At 50.1% G+C, this 16,682-nt stretch overlaps 1 protein-coding gene across 6 annotated transcripts in view; it reads right to left on the reverse strand.

The window, feature by feature from the left end:
* The window catches only part of LOC140403495 (echinoderm microtubule-associated protein-like 5), a 415,808-nt gene that overhangs the window by 106,661 nt on the left and 292,465 nt on the right, over window positions 1-16,682 (reverse strand). The window contains exon 28 of one of the 6 annotated variants that reach the window (XM_072491467.1): window positions 15,168-15,182. The exons of the other annotated variants lie outside the window; for them this stretch is intronic. Coding sequence (XP_072347568.1) covers window positions 15,168-15,182 — 15 coding nt within the window. The remainder of the gene's footprint in view (window positions 1-15,167; window positions 15,183-16,682) is intronic. 6 annotated transcript variants of the gene reach the window in all.

Raw genomic sequence — 16,682 nt, forward strand, 5'->3', positions numbered from 1 at the left:
CGACTTGCCTTTTCCCATACTCCTAAATCGCCCTCCTAGAAGACCCCCTAGGCCTTCCTCCACTGCACCTCCGCCTTCCTGGTGGTCAACAGGTTGAATTTGGCCTGGAGGCTACGCCTCTTCCTCAACGGTCCCTCCTCCGGCACCTCCGCATACCTCCTGTCTACCCTCACCATCTCCCCCACCAGCCTCTCCCTCTCCCTCTGCTCTCTCCTCTCCTTGTGGGCCCTAATGGAGATCAGCTCTCCACTAACCACCTCCTTCAGCGCCTCCCATACCATCCCCTCTCGGACCTCCCCGTTATCGTTGGCCTCCAGGTATCTCTCTATGCTTCTTCGGACCCGCTCACTCACCTCCTCGTCTGCCAACAGCCCCACCTCCAAGTGCCACAACGGGCGCTGGTCCCTCTCCTCCCCCAGCTCTAGGTCTACCCAATGCGGAGCTATCGCCGAGTACTCTGTATCCTCTACTCTCGCTATCAGCGCCCTATTCATAATAAAGAAGTCGATCCGGGAATAAGCCTTATGAACATGCAAGAAGAATGAAAATTCCCTAGCCCCCGGCCTTGCAAATCTCCAAGGGTCCACCCCTCCCATCTAGTCCACAAACCCCCCCCAGCACCTTAGCTGCCGCCGGCTTCCTACCCGTCCTAGACCTGGAGCGACCCACTGCCGGATCCAACACCATGTTAAAGTCCCCCCCCCATTATCAGGCCCCCCACTTCCAAGTCCGGGATCCGACCCAACATGCGCCGCATAAAACCCGCATCGTCCAAGTTCGGGGCATACACATTGACCAGCACCACCCTCTCCCCTTGCAGCTTACCACTTACCATTACGTACCTGCCGCCATTGTCTGTCACAATGCTCGACGCCTCAAGCAACACCCTCTTTCCCATCAAGATAGCCACCCCCCGATTTTTGGCATCCAACCCGGAGTGAAACACCTGACCTATCCATCCCTTCTTCAATCTTACCTGGTCTACCACCTTCAGGTGTGTCTCCTGGAGCATGACCACATCCGCCTTCAGCCCCTTCAGGTGCGCGAACACCCAGGCCCGCTTGACCGGCCCGTTCAGTCCCCTTACATTCCAGGTTATCAGCCGGATTGGGGGGCTACCCGCCCCCCTCCCCCGCCGACTAGCCATAACCCCTCCTTGGCCAGCCACGCGCCCGCACCCCACGCCCGGCCCGTTCCCCACGGCGACAGACCCCCGTCCCAACCCCCTCTACTCGCTCCAGCTCCCCCTTGACCATAGCAGCAACAACCTGGTTCCCCCCCACCCACCCCCCCCAGCTAGGATCCCTCCTAGCTGCTTTACTCCCCCCATTACACTCCCGCAAGTCAGCTGACTCCTGCTGACCCCGGCTACTCCCGCCTATCCTTCGACTCCTCCCATTGTGGGACATATCCTCTTCCTCCATTACCCATCCACAGGCTCTCCGCCTCCACCTTCCATCCCAAGCACGGGAAACAACCCTCGCTTTCCCGCCCCGGCCCCGCCCTCTCCAGCGCGGGAAAAAGCCCGCGCTTTCCACCGGCCCGGCCCCGCCACCTCTGTCGCCGCTCCTTTTACAGGCCCAGACCCCTCACCCCCGACTCGGGCCTCCCCCTCCCCCGCGGGGCCCCATCCCCCTACCGGTCATCCACCCCTACTCCATTTACTTAACCCCCTCCAAGAGCCCACCCGACAGACCCAACCAAAACAGTGCCGAACCCACCCTAACCACCTCATCGAACTAAACAGAAATAAGAGCAAAGAACCCCCCCTCAAAGTGTAACACCCCAACAGCAATCCCCGACCACCCATCCCGACCCTCAGTTTGTGTCCAGTTTCTCGGTCTGAACAAAGGCTCACGCCTCCTCCGGAGACTCAAAATAATGGTGCCGGTCCTTGTAGGTGACCCACAGTCACACCGGCTGCAGCATGCCAAACTTCACCCCTTTCTGTGCAGCACCGCCTTCGCCCGATTGTACCCGGCCCCCTTCTTCGCCACCTCCGCACTCCAGTCCTGGTATATTCGAACCTCAGCGTTCTCCCACCTGTTGCTCCTCTCTTTCTTGGCCCACCTGAGCACGCACTCCCGATCAGCGAACCGATGAAACCGCACCAGCACCACCCGCGGTGGCTCGTTAGCCTTGGGCCTCCTCGCCCCTTCCAGCTCCATGAATCCTAAGCCGTCGGTAATTATGCAGAGGTACCAGTTCAATACGGCCGGACGAACCTCAGTGGAATCGGTTATGGAATTTCTGACATGCCTTCGGAAGTTAGCAGAACATTGTGAATTCCTCCCCGAGATGTTAAGAGATTGTTTGGTGTGTGGCATTAACACTATGGCGACTCGGAGGAAGCTGTTAGCAGAGCCGGCCTTGGGCCTGAAAAGGACTATATAGCTGTCATTCTCCCATGAGAATGCGAAAAGGGGGCCCAGGAGCTCCAGGGATTATGGTTTACGCAGCATTGGCCAGTCCCTGTTACGAAGGGCGGCAACCCCCAACAACAGGGCTCATGTAACCCAGTCACCACTGAGACAGGGTCACGGGCAGACCCGATGGCTAAGGGACACCACGGCCCGACAGGACATGTCTCTGGAGGATGAGGAGTACCCACAACAGTGCTGCACTTGTGGTCACAGGAACCGTAGCAGTCGAGGCTACTAGAATCAACAGCGAACGTGCCGCTTTGGCCCGGTAACTTAAGCACCCCTAGCCAGGACTTTGCACATTACCCCATCTGAGGAAGAAGACCTAATGCAGTTAAACTGCATCACAGCCCCCAAAGTAGCCCCAATTAGAATACGGCTTCAAGTCAACAGTCACCCCTTGGACATGGGCTACTGTCTCTATTATCGGACAACAAACTTTCTGTAGGCTCCGCTTGGAAATTCTGCACCTGGGCTTGAGGGATACCAAGGTCCAGCTGATAACATACACGGGAGAACCACTGACCATCACCAGTACCACCAGTTACCCATGGACAACATTCAGTTATGCTACCGCTCGTAGTGGTGTAAGGACCCGGCCCAGCCTCCTAGGCCGTGATTGGTTGCAAAGATTCTGTCGGACTGGCAACAGATTTTCTAGATGGGTACTGGTAGTCTGTATGAAGTCCTCAGAAGATATCCGGAGGTTTTCCAGGGCTGGGAAAAATAAAGGGGGCCAAAACAAAAATTTATGTTGACCCGAGGCTCCTCCAAATACTTCTGGGACCGGCCAGTCCCATACGCCCTGCTTACGAAAATGGATGAAGAATTGAGCTGACTAGAGATCTTGGGCATCATACACCTTGTCCAGTTTGTGGAGTGGGCAGTGCCAGTGGTCCCGTGCTGAAGCCGGACAAGTCCGTCTGCCTGTGTGGCGATTAGAAGATGACAGTAAACAGGGCTCTCGCTTGGACCAGTACCTCATGTCATCCGTAGTAGATTTTTATTCAAAGCTGGTCACTCATTCATGAAGCTTGACATGAGCCATGCACACCTCCAAATGGAGTTAGTCACGGCACCACGAACTCCCCAGGGTGTCTGTTTATGTGGACGACTTGCTCATTACAGGAGCCACTGAGAAGGAACACCTGAGTAACCAGAAAGAGATCCTCCTACAGTTCTCCAGCGTGAGTGTCTGCCTGAAGAGGGCAAGTGCGTTTTTCAGGCGAAAGAGATCACATACCTTGGATATCGTGTTGATAAGGATGGGTTGCACCTGGTGGAGGAAAAGGTCCGGGCTATCAAGAGAGCCCCGACACCTGAGAATGCAACGGAGCCGAGGTCTTTTTTAGGCTTGTCAATTATTACGGGAAGTTAAACCCAAACCTTGTTCGTCCCCTTGCACACGCTCTAAAAGAAGAACCAGAAATGGGCATGGCAAGTACCTCAGGTGGAAGCATTCATCAGAGTGAAACATCAATTGTCATCATCCAAACTGACACACTACGATCCATCGAAGCCACTTATCATCACACGTTTCGCCTTTCCATATGGTATTGGGTCAGTTTTGTCCCACCGGTGGGACGATGGGACGGAATGGTCGATAGATCACAACACATTCATAACTCTGGCAGATGCAGAGCACCGCTATGCAAATTGAGAAGGAAGGACTGTCTGAGATATTCGCAGTAAAGAAATTCCACCAGTACAATTATGGGCATCATTTCATGGTGATCACGGACCACAAGCCGTTACTTGGCCTTTTTAAGGAAGACAAGATGATACCATCAAGAGCTTCGGCCAGAATCCAACGATGGGCGCTGCTGCTGGCGGCATAACAGTGTACCGTTGAACATCGTCCAGGAGCTCAAATCGTGCAGAGTCTGCACGTTCTTCCCGTGTCTGCCTGGGTTTCCTCCCGGTTTCCTCCCACAAGTCCCGAAAGACATGCTTGTTAGGTGAATTGGACAATCTGAATTCTCCCTCAGTGTACCCGAACAGGCGCTGGAGTGTGGCAACTAGGGAATTTTCACAGGAACTTCATTAAAGTGTTAATGTAAGCCTACTTGTGATAATAATAAAGATTATTATTACAACATGTAGATACCCTCTGCCAACTCCCGTTGCCTGTATGCACCCCGTGGACAAAATTGTGTTGACATTGAATTTCATGTAGGCACCCTACTTGCGATGGCCACACGAATCCGCACATAAACCCAAAGGAATTCTATGTTGCCGAAATTGCACCACGTCGTCCTACATGGCGGACTACAAGGAAAATACCCAGAGGAACTGCAGGTCTATCTGGTAAAACAGCAGGAGGTCAGTGTATAGGACAGCATCCTTCTGCACGAAGCTCCCATGGTCATCCCACGGCTACGTCAGCACACGATTTTGCAAGGTTTGCAGAGCAGACACCAGGGTGTTTCCAAGATGAAGACGCTATTAACAATTTATGTATGGTGGCCAGGCCTCAATGGTGACGTTGAGCAAATGGTGCAGAAATGTGCGGCTTGCCAAGAACACCGTAAGCACATTCTGTCAGCCTCGCTCCACCTTGAGATTAGCCGGGATGCTCCTGGGTGTGCTTACATGCCGACTTCCCCGGGCCCTTTATCGGGGTCAATGTTTCTGCTCCGTTATCGATGCCCAGCCCAAATGAATGGATGTGCACCGAATGTCTTCTACCACCTCGCTAATCACCGTGGAGAAGTTGCCCCAATCCTTCAGCACCCATGGGATCCCAGAGGTGCTTGTCACAGACAGTGGTACCCGCTTTTTCAGCGAGGAATTACAGGCATCCAAGTGCAACAATGGGGTGAAACATGACCCATCCCACCCAACCTATAACAGTCTGGCTGAGCGGGCAGTCCAGATGGTTAAACAAGGCATGAAAAAACAGACTGCAGGTTCCATTGAAACATTGAAACAAAGCCGGCATGGTTTCTATTCAATTACCAAACGGCGCTGCACATTACAACCGTGGTAGCGATGGCAGAATTACTGATGGGCTGTATGGGGGTGAACCTGATTATGTCGCTGGCGAGGGACAGGGAAGACCTCATTGTGATATCTCCCCGGTGCAAATCTCATTATGGCCCTCTCGTGAAAGTTAGCGACCATAACGGGATTTGCGCAAGTGGCTAACGGGCCCGGAAAAGCCCTCTCGGGTCTACATTATAGTGGTGCCAGAATAAGAGACGCAGGCCACCGACAATTAGGAAGGAGTTGGTTTAGCACAGGGCTAAAGAGTTGCTTTTAAAGCAGACAAAGGCAGGCCAGCAGCACGGTTCAATTCCCGTACCAGCCTCCCCGAACAGGCGCCGGAATGTGGTGACTAGGGGCTTTTCACAGTAACTTCATTTGAAGCCTACGTGTGACAATAAGCGATTTTCATTTCATTTCATTTTCATTTTCAATTAAGCTTAACAAGTAGTGTGTCAAAAAGAGCATCTTTTTTGATAATAATAACAATAATCTTTGTCACAAGCAAGCTTACATTAACACTGCAATGAAGTTACTGTGAAAAGCCCCTAGTTGCCACATTCCGGCGCCTCTTCGGATACACAGAGGGAGAATTCAGAATGTCCAATTACCTAACAGCACATCTTTCGGGATTTGTGGGAGGAAACCACAGCACCCGGAGGAAACCCACGCAGACACGGGGAGAGCGTGCAGACTCCACAGTGACCAAGCCAGAATCGAAACTGGGACCCTGGAGCTGTGAAGCAACAGTGCTAACCACTGTGCTACCATGCCGCCGGTTGCAAGTGGTAAGACAACAATGTTTGTTTTTTTCCAATTTTCTCCCAAAGGCATTGACATGTCCCACAGTTTGATTTCAAGCGCAGTGCTTGCAGCATGCTCAAGAGAGTCTCGACAGCAAATGTTACAGGTTAATTTGGCCATGGAAGAAATGACTGCCTAGTTCAATCTTGCTTTCCACTGACATTCACTTTTCAGCAGGTGCCACTGATTGCAACCAAGTGTGGGAACCTTAGCTGATTTTTCTCTTCTCTAGCTTGATGGGCATACAGTTGACTGTAGCACCCTAAATACCTACATCAATTTTCTCATCACAGACCACCATCGACCATTAGACTTTCTATTCTGAATGCCTGTGTTAATACACTAAATGGTGGTTTTATCTTTTTGGCCATAGAGTAACCAGTATCAGTGTTCAATTATTGCATATGGATTGGTGCACATGGCCACCCACCTTCAGCCCAGCCAGAGGCAGTGGGGGAGGTGAGTGGTGATGGTTAAAATTGCTTCCAATTCGTCAAGTGCCCTCCATCTGTACTGTAAATGTCAATGATTTTTCATTGCTCGGTGTTATATCATGACGTCAGCTAATGAGCACATGTGTTATGGGTACTTTTGTGGTGTCACATTTATGAGAAGCATGAGACTTGCATATACAAACCTGAACCACTATTGATAATCATTAAATATTTACAGATCCCAGATATTGTCATACGTCATGGGTCTCCATGCAGGTTGCTTCCAGAATGTTCTCAGGGTCTATTACCATGCGACTGTGCACATCAAACCACAGGAGGTGCTATTTTTCAGTGGCACCTTAACTCCCTCTCTCACAGATGCCTAAATCGCTACTGATCCACCCCACCAATCCCATCTGACCCATAAATACCCCAGCTCCTTCGTCATACCTGACCTGTCACTGACTTGGGGTTCGACCTATCCATCCTGGGCTCAAACACACAACTGGAATTAGGGCAGCATGGAGGCACAGTGGTTAGCACCGCTGCCTCACAGCTCCAGGAACCCGGGTTCAATTCCGGCCTCGAGTGACTGTCTGTGTGGAGTTTGCACTGTCTCCACATATCTGAGTGGGTTTCCTCTGGGTGCTCCGGTTTTCTCCCACAGTCCAAAGATGTGCAGGTTAGGTGAATTGGCCATGATCAATTGCCCCTTAAAGTGTCCAAAAGGTTAGGTTAGGTGGAGTTATTGGGTTAAGGGGATAGGGTGGAGGCTTGATCCTAGATAAGGTATCTTTTCAGAGGGTCAGTGCAGACTCGATGGGCCAAATGGGCTCCTTCTGCACTGTAGTGATTCTATGATTCTATGAAATTTCCCCCACATTATCAGCTGATGTGAATCCAAGTCCGGGATGGACGCTAACATTTTCTTAACATAGTCCGCGTTGTCCCAATTGGACGCATAGATATTTACTGGAACAACCGGTGCCCCCACCAAGATCCTGCTCACCATCACAAACCTCCCTCCCGGATACCGAACCTCACTGGCCATCACAAATATCACTCTTTTACTAAACAGAATTGCAACCCCCCCCCTCGACTTAGAGTCAGTCCCCGAGTGGAACTTCTGCTCCACCCATCCCTTTCTTAGTCACGTTTGGTCCTTCACCCGCAGATGTCTCTCTTGAAGGAAGATCACATCTGCCCTTAAATGCACGAACACCCGAGACCGCTTAACCGGACCATTCAGCCCCTGCACGTCCCACATCACTATCCTCACTGGGGGTTTCTGAACCTCCCCTCTATTAAGGTCCGCCATCCCTACCGAACTTGACTCTTCCTGCCTCCAGGCTCCTCTTTTGTCCAGGCCCACCTAAAATGGCTGCCCCTCTGGCCTCTCCTGCACCCAACCACAAAGTCACCTACATCACCAGCACATTCTCCTACCTCTTAACACCAACACCCCCACCCTCCTACCTAGCCGTTCCCTCCTCTCTGGCTACCCGTGCAGCCCCCTCCCCTACACTGTTTCTGTTTGCTAGATCTACACAAAGAACCCCACCCAAACCACCCCTCCCTCCACTCTGCTTCCCCCACCTTCACCCTTTGAAGGCCCCTACCCAGGTCCCCCCACCAGAACCGCCCCCCCGACCCACTCCAGCAGGAGAAAGAAAACACAACCCTGAACCATTCCCCTATCGACCAAAGCAAAAGCAAGACCAACATGTGTAAAAAACAACATAACACTTATAAAACTTGTATATACATGTCGAGTCGCAAACAAGATGAGTTTCCACTATTAGCCCTTCCCCGACCCATGCTCATAGGCAAAGCCATTCGTCTCCTCTGGAGTCGTAAAGTAATGTTCTTTGCCCTTGAAAGCCATCCGTTCAACATCCCAAACTGGACCTTGCTCCGAAGGAACAACGCCTTGGCCAAATCCACCCGCTGTTTGGCCTGGGCAGCCCCAATGTCCTGGTAAATCCAGATCCAATTTCCCTCCCAGCTACATTCTCATGTCGACTTCCCCCACCTCAGAATCCTCTCCTTCTCCTGAAACTTGTGAGTCCGGACGATCAACGCGCACAGCGGCTCCCCAGCTCTCGGCCTCTGTCTTGGTAGCACGATCCACCTCCGAGGCCTTATTAAACATCTCCTCCTCGACCAGCTTCGCAAACATCCTCGATACTTAGTCCATGGCAGCAGTTCCCTCCAACCCCTCCAGCAGTCCTACAATTCTTAGATTCTGCCACCTGGACCCATTCTCCTGGTCATCCACCTTTGCCCTCAACACCTGATGCACGATCAATTACACAAAGACGAGAGTAGGATGTAATCGAGGCTTTATTACACTGAGATGTGTGGCCTCCTACAGCAGCTGACGAAATGGCTGCTGTACTGGGAGCACACATATTTATACTCCGCCTACTGGGCGAAGCCAGCAGGTAGGGATCGACCCCCGTACCTGTAGTACAGGGGCCTTACCGTAAAGCACCTGTATCAACATCCTATATATACAATATATACATCAGTGATGACTACCACATTCACCCCCTGTTAAAAAATGAGTCCGTATGGGGAGAAGGCGAGTAGGATGCTGGCGCACCAGCTGTGCAAGAGGGAGGAGGCTAGAGAGATTGGGGGAGTGCGAGATAAGGAAGGCAACATGGTGTTGAGCCCAGAGAGGGTCAATGAAGTCTTCAGGGAGTTCTACGTGAAAGTTATACGAGTCAGAACCCCCTGGGCAGGGGGAAGGGATGAGGCAGTTTATGGACAGGTTGAGGTTCCCGAGGGTGGAAGTGGAGCTGATGGAGGGGTTGGGGGCCCCAACTGAGTTGGAGGAGGTAGTCAGGGGGCTGGCAAGAATGCAGTCGGGCAAGGCCCCAGGTCCGGACAGCTTCCCTGTAGAATTTTATAAGTAGTTCTCGGAGCTACTGAGCCCGCTCCTGCTAAGAACCTTCAATGAGGCAAAGGAGAGAGGGACCCTCCCTCCGACGATGTCGCAGGCATTGATTTCGCTTATCTTGAAGGAGAAGGATCCGCTTCAGTGTGGGTCCTATAGGCCGATATCGCTCCTGAATGTAGACGCCAAACAGTTGGCAAAAATTCTGGCCACCAGAATAGAGGACTGTGTCCCGGGAGTGGTTGGGGAGGACCAGACGGGTTTCGTTAAGGGCAGGCAGCGGAACACGAATGTGAGGAGGTTCCTGAATATTATCATGATGCCCTCGGAGGGGGGGATGCGGAAGTGGTGGCTGCAATGGACGCGGAGAAGGCCTTTGACAGGGTGGAGTGGGAGTATCTGTGGGAGGCGTTAGGCAGGTTTGGATTCGGTGAGGGATTCATAGGATGGGTCAAGATGCTGTATCAGGCCCCTGTAGCGAGTGTGTCCACAAACCGGCAAAGGTCGGAGTATTTCAGGCTGCACCGGGGGACGAGGCAGGGGTGTCTCCTGTCCCTGTTGCTGTTTGCCCTGGCAATTGAGCCGTTGGCCATTGCGCTCAGGACTTCAGGGGATTGGAGGGGCTTGGGCCTCTTTTTCGACGGAGAAGTGCCGAATTTAGAGGCGTGGAGGGTGCAGGAAAAGAATGCCACGGGCCTGCCTGCCTGGTTGAGGGTGGCGGCCAGAGCGATGTCTGATGCATCACTCTCGACTTGGAAGGGAGCGTCTCGTTGACCGCGTTCATTGCGGCCTTGGCGATGTCGGCCTTGATACGGTTAAAGGCCTGGTGAGCCTCGGCCGTCAGAGGAAAAACAGTGGATTGAATGAGAGGGCGGGCCTTGTCCGCATAGTTTGGGACCCACTGGGCGTAATACGAAAAGAACCCCAGGCAACGTTTGAGGGCCTTGGGGCAGTGGGAGTTCCATGAGGGGGCGCATGCGATCGGGGTCGGGCCCCAGAACTCCGTTCTAGACCACATAGCCGAGGATGGCTAAGCAGTTTGTGCTGAACACGCACTTCTCCTTGTTATCCGTGAGGTTGAGGAGAGTGGCAGTGTGGAGAAATTTGGCAAGGTTGGCGTCATGGTCCTGCTGATCGTGGCCGCAGATGGTGACATTGTCCAGGTACGGGAAAGTGGCCCGCAGCCCGTACCGGTCAATCATTCGGTCCATCTCCAGTTGGAAGACCGAGACCCCATTGGTGACGCCAAAGGGAATCCTAAGAAAGTGGTAAAGGCGGCCGTCTGCCTCGAACGCAGTGTATGGGCGGTCCGCCTTGCAGATAGGGAGCTGGTGGTAGGCAGATTTGAGGTCTACTGTCGAGAAGACCCGGGACTGCGCAATCTGATTGACCATATCAGATATGCGCGACAGGGGGTACGCGTCGTGCTGCGTGTACCGATTGATGGTCTGACTGTAGTCAACGACCATCCTGTTTTTCTCCCCAGTTTTGACCACTACCACTTGGGCTCTCCAGGGGCTATTGCTGGCCTCGATGATGCCTTCCCGAAGCAGCCGCTGGACTTCAGGCCTGATGAAAATCCTATCCTGGGCGCTGTACCGTCTGCTTCTGGTGGCGACGGGGTTGCAATCCGGGGTTAGGTTTGCAAAATGGGAAGGTGGGTCGACCTTAAGGGTCGCGACGCCACACACAGTAAGGGGTGGTAGGGGCCCGCCAAATTTCAGGGTTAGGCTCTGGAGGTTGCATTGGAAGTCCAGGCCGAGTAGCAAGGCAGCGCAGAGGTTGGGGAGGACGTAGAGGCGCAAGCCGCTGAACTCCACGCCCTGGACAGTGAGAGTGGCGATGCAGTACCCCCAGATCGCCACGGAGTGGGACCCGGAGGCCAGAGAGATTCTCTGGTTAGCGGGTTGTACCGCGAGGGAGCAGCGCCTTACCGTATCGGGGTGAATGAAGCTCTCAGTGCTCCCGGAGTCCAGCAGGCAGGGGATCTCGTGCCCGTTGACCTTCACTTTAACTGAAGTAGTCGTGAGGTTGTGTGGTCGAGACTGGTCAATCGTTGTTGGCGGTTGCAGACGATGAGCGGTCGGATGAGGTGTCAGACGGGCATGGGTCCTGAGTCGGGTAAGATGGCGGCGCCCACGGGCCGCACGTGTCGTGGGGAAAGCAAGGTGGCCGCGCCCGTTGGTCCTGGGAGGAACAAGATGGCGGCGCCCATGGACCGCACGTGTTGCGAGTCGAGCAAGATGGCGGCGCCCACTGGCTGCACGTGGGGGGGTGCCGGGACCATAGCGACGATTGAGTGGGCCTGGCACACTGCAGCAAAATGTCCCTTCTTGCCACAAGCCTTGCAGGGACCACTCCGCGCCGGGCAGCGCTGTCGGGGGTGTTTTGACTGCACACAAAAGTAGCATTTGGGCCCCCTGGGGTTGGTTGGCTGCCGCGCGGCACAGGCGTGGGATTGGCTGAGGGCGATCGCTGATGGGGTCCACAATGGGGCGGCCGTCTGCGGAGTTCATGATGAGCAGGGGGGGGGCGCGCGGTCGGGGGCATAGTCCTGAATGTTGCGTGATGCGACCGTAAGTGAAAGCGCTAGTTTTGTGGTCACCGCGAGGTCCAGTGTGGCCCCCTCTAAGAGGCGCTGGCGGATGTAGTTTGACCCTATGCCCGTAACAAATGCGTCTCTCATTAGCAAATTCGAGTGTTCCCTGGCCGAAAAGGTCTGACAGTCACAGTCTCTAACTAGGGGGAGCAGGGCGCGCCAGAAATCTTCCACCGACTCACTGGGAAGTTGACGCCGCGTGGAGATGAGACGTAGGGAGACTCTAGAGTGTGTTAGTCCACTGAGCGTAGTTTTCCTCTGCGTAGGTCGGCGCGCCCTGGACAAGTGGAAAGACGTTGGAGCTCAGCTGCATGTAAAGGATCTTGAGCTTCTGTGCTTCTGGAATTTCGTCTGGTGCAGACACGATGTGTGCTTCAAAACAGGCTAACCAATGTTCAAAGTCCTTTTTGGGGTTGTCTGCTTGCGGATGCAGCTGCAGGTGATCCGGCTTGATGTGAAGGTCCATCTTCTGAAAAACTCAGTGTAATAAATTGATGCACGATCAATTACACAAAGACGAGAGTAGGATGTAATCGATGCTTTATTACACTGAGATGTGTGGCCTCCTACAGCAGCTGACGAAATGGCTGCTGTACTTGCAGCGCACATACTTATACTCCGCCTACTGGGCGGAGCCAGCAGGCAGGGATCTACCCCCATACCTGTAGTACAGGGGCCTTACCGTAAAGCACCTATATCAACATCCTATATATACAATATATACATCAGTGGTGACGACCACATCACCTTACAGGCCTCTCCCAGCATCACCACCTCTGCCTCCAACGACACAATCCGGTCACTGTGATCAGACATCACCCTTTTCACCTCTTGGACTGTCGCACCTTGCGACACCAGAACCTTCTCCACCTGCACCAAAGTCCCGCAAAGAGGGGCTACTTCCCCCTCAATCGCTTTGGACCAGTCCTCTTGTATCTCTTTCTGATGATGCCGAAACCCCCCCCTTGATAAAATCCATAAATTGTTCCACAGGCAGTGGGGTAGGCGATGATGACATACCCAACTCCACCATTCTTTTAGTTGCTGCGCCACATTGATCCTCCACCTCTTGAGCCAAGGCTTTACTCGGCTTTTGCCAGGTGTTGTAGTGCGCCGACATTCCACTTTGGAGGAGAAACCACCCCCTCCATTTATTCTGCACTTTTTACAAGCAAAGCACCTGGTAACTGGGTAGAAAGGGCCAAAACAGGAAGCCTCCAAACAGGAGCCAACTTGTGTGCGACTGATCAGTCATGGCCGCCACCGGAAGTCAGGTTTATAGTAATAACATGTTCAGTTACTGATAAACAGATCCCAGCTCATTTTCAGAACCAAAATATTCCAACTTATTGTCAACAGTAAATTTAATGGTAATCCAAGGTAAATTGACATTATTTAAATTTTGTTTGTCTGTGGTAAAATGAGCTGCTTATTTTGTGCAACTGATTGACTTATTGCACTATTGGCAGGGGAAGGGGAAAAACAGAATTGCATTTCAGTGAAATAGTACTTTTATGTTTCAGTTACATTTTAGGGAAATTAATTATTTATTTTGCATGAGCAAAATAAAGTCAAGAGAATTAAACCGTACGAAAGGGTGTGCCCTTTCGTAAAGAAAATTTATCAGCCGCAGAGGACTCAAGGCATGGGACACACACAGTGATTTAAAACGTTAATAAATAAACCTGTGCCAATGACCACAGAAAGAGCAATGCAAATGGATCAACTCCCAAAGCCTAAGAGTTAAACTATAGAAGGAAATGTAACAAAACCAAGAATTGCAAAAAACAAAAGAAAGTGATACGGCAATAAACGTTCCAAGGCATAGCTACTATATAAAGACTATTGCTGAGTCTAGAACTAGCAATAATATCTTCTCTTTACTGTACATAAATATCTTCTAAAGTTTTCAACAAAATGCATGCTCATAATAAAAAGAAAAACTCTTGCACTTGTATAGAGCCTGTGCCATCATCAGGACATCCAAAAGCATTTCAGAGTCAGTGGATTTTCAAAGGTAATTATGGTGGTTTTGTAGGTAAACGCAACAATCAATTTTGGCACACGATGCCTCACAAACAGCAATGAGATGAATGGCCAGCTCATCTATTTTTGGTGTTACTGATTATGGGATGAAAGTTAGCCAGGGCACCAGGAGAACGACCTGGTCTTCTTTTTTTAAAAAGGTTTTGCATACAAAATGATTAGGGGGTTGGATAGGGTGGACAGTGAGAGCCTTCTCCCGCGGATGGAAATGGCTGGCACGAGGGGACATAACTTTAAACTGAGGGGTAATAGATATAGGACAGAGGTCAGAGGTAGGTTCTTTACGCAAAGAGTAGTGAGGCCGTGGAATGCCCTACCTGCTACAGTAGTGAACTCGCCAACATTGAGGGCATTTAAAAGTTTATTGGATAAACATATGGATGATAATGGTATAGTGTAGGTTAGATGGCTTTTGTTTCGGTGCAACATCGTGGGCCGAAGGGCCTGTACTGCGCTGTATTGTTCTATGTTCTATCATGTGATCTTTTTATCCACCTCAGCAGACAAATTAGATTTTTATATCCATTTATCATCTGAAATCCAGAACCTACAACAATGCAGTATTTCCTCGGTACTGCTCTGAAGTGGGGTTTGAACTCACAACTTGCTGGTTCTGAGATTAAAGTACTGCTGCTGACTGAGTCAAGCTAAGATACCAGTGGGGCAAGTCTTCCTACTTCTCAAAGTTCATTCTGTCGCCGTTTCTGCTTGCCCTTCTGTTTGCAAATTACCCAGTTTACAATAACAGGGTAAAAAAAAAAAATCTGCAAATCTATTGTGCTTAATTATTCCTTTTTTGGATAATGTGCCTATCTTACCTTCTGGAGAGAATCAGAAAATGAGCAAGATTAATAGTCTGGATGTTTCAATATCACTGTTTATTTAATAAAATAAAGCATTTAAATTCAGTACTTGAGGCATCATTGCCTTATTGTGTTTTGAGACATCCAAGTGCACATATATATTATGCTTACCTGACTATTCCCTGCCTTCAGAGAAAGCAAGACGCACAGAAAAAGGAGAGAATGAGCAAGAATTAGCAGAAAAGTTTGAAAAAAAGTTTAGAGATTTCAGCTCAGTCATTAGATGAACAATAAAAATATTCTGACCAAACTTGAATGCTGTCCATATCAATGGAATTGAAATGGTTATGGGTCGGTCATGAATCACAGTCTCCAAAAAGTGAGTACAGATCGATTATTAGCTTATTAAATCTTTTTGCAGGAAATTACTGGAACAAAGTTATTATGCACTGGTACAATTTGGCCTTCCTTCATTTACATACTTTTATTCATAGTTAATATAAACAGTAAATAATTTTACAGTTTACTATAAAATTCATTATAAATCAAATTAATTTGGAAGTCCTTTTCCTGTCCCAAATGTGATCACTTTTGTATCCTGTTTATTTCTCACGACCCCTCCTTCTAAACACAATAACTATTGTTAGGATATGAATTCCATCAGTGGTATTTTTCACATACTTTCCATCAAGATAGAAACATTAGGAACGTTTACAGTACAGAACTGGGCCATTTGGTCCATTGTGTCTGTGCTATCCAACCTAATCTTATCTTCCAAATCTTTGTCCTTGGCTGTAGATGAAGGCATAGCTACACGTTTTATTTAATTTCGATGAGGGTTTCTCCCTTTACTACCCTGCAGGCGAATCCAACACTTAGGCCACCAAAGCTAAACTTAATTCTATCTTCCCTAACACCCACGTTCTTGCACTTTTAACATTACATGGTAAACTCGGGTGGAAAACATTGATATATTTGTTTTCAAGTGAAGGCCTGACTATTGCATTCAGCAACAGCCGATTTAATAGTTTCATTAACTCATTAATTGTTCCATTTTTGGAAAATACTCCAACATGTCCATAAATTTGTCTTTCCAATCCATTTTACATGATTTATTAAAATTGCTCAGGATTCAATTTCTATGTGCTGGAAGCCCACTGTGCCCTCAAGACTGGCCTTCGAGAAGGCTCTCTGACAAAGCCAATACAGGGTAATAGGTATATTTTAAAAGTTTTAAATGTTTAAAATTTACTCTGAAACTAACTGCTGACACCAATTTAACTAGGAGATGGTTCTGTCTAGTTTTAAAAAATAACTTTGTTATTTAAATTCCCAAAACTCACAGTGAACTGGACATTCGCTAAAAATTGTTAATTCTTTTTGTGATAAAACCATTTTCCGCTGCAAAAATAAAGCTGTGACCACGCTTCACTCTCTGAAGGATTTTTTAAGGCAAATATATTTCTTTAAATTACATTCTAAATAGCTTCCTGATTCTGCTGGTTCATGGCAGACTTATGTGACTCCAGACCCACAGTAATGTGGTTGACTCTTAAATGCCCTCAGGATGAGCAATAAATGCTGGCCCAGCCAGCGACACCCACATCCCATGAACAAATACAATTTTAAAAAACATCTGGCCTGAGTATTTCACATGTGGATATCCATTTACTGAATCAGGCAGCA

Source organism: Scyliorhinus torazame, chromosome 2, assembly GCF_047496885.1.
Source record: "Scyliorhinus torazame isolate Kashiwa2021f chromosome 2, sScyTor2.1, whole genome shotgun sequence".
Classification (NCBI taxonomy): Eukaryota; Metazoa; Chordata; class Chondrichthyes; order Carcharhiniformes; family Scyliorhinidae; genus Scyliorhinus; species Scyliorhinus torazame.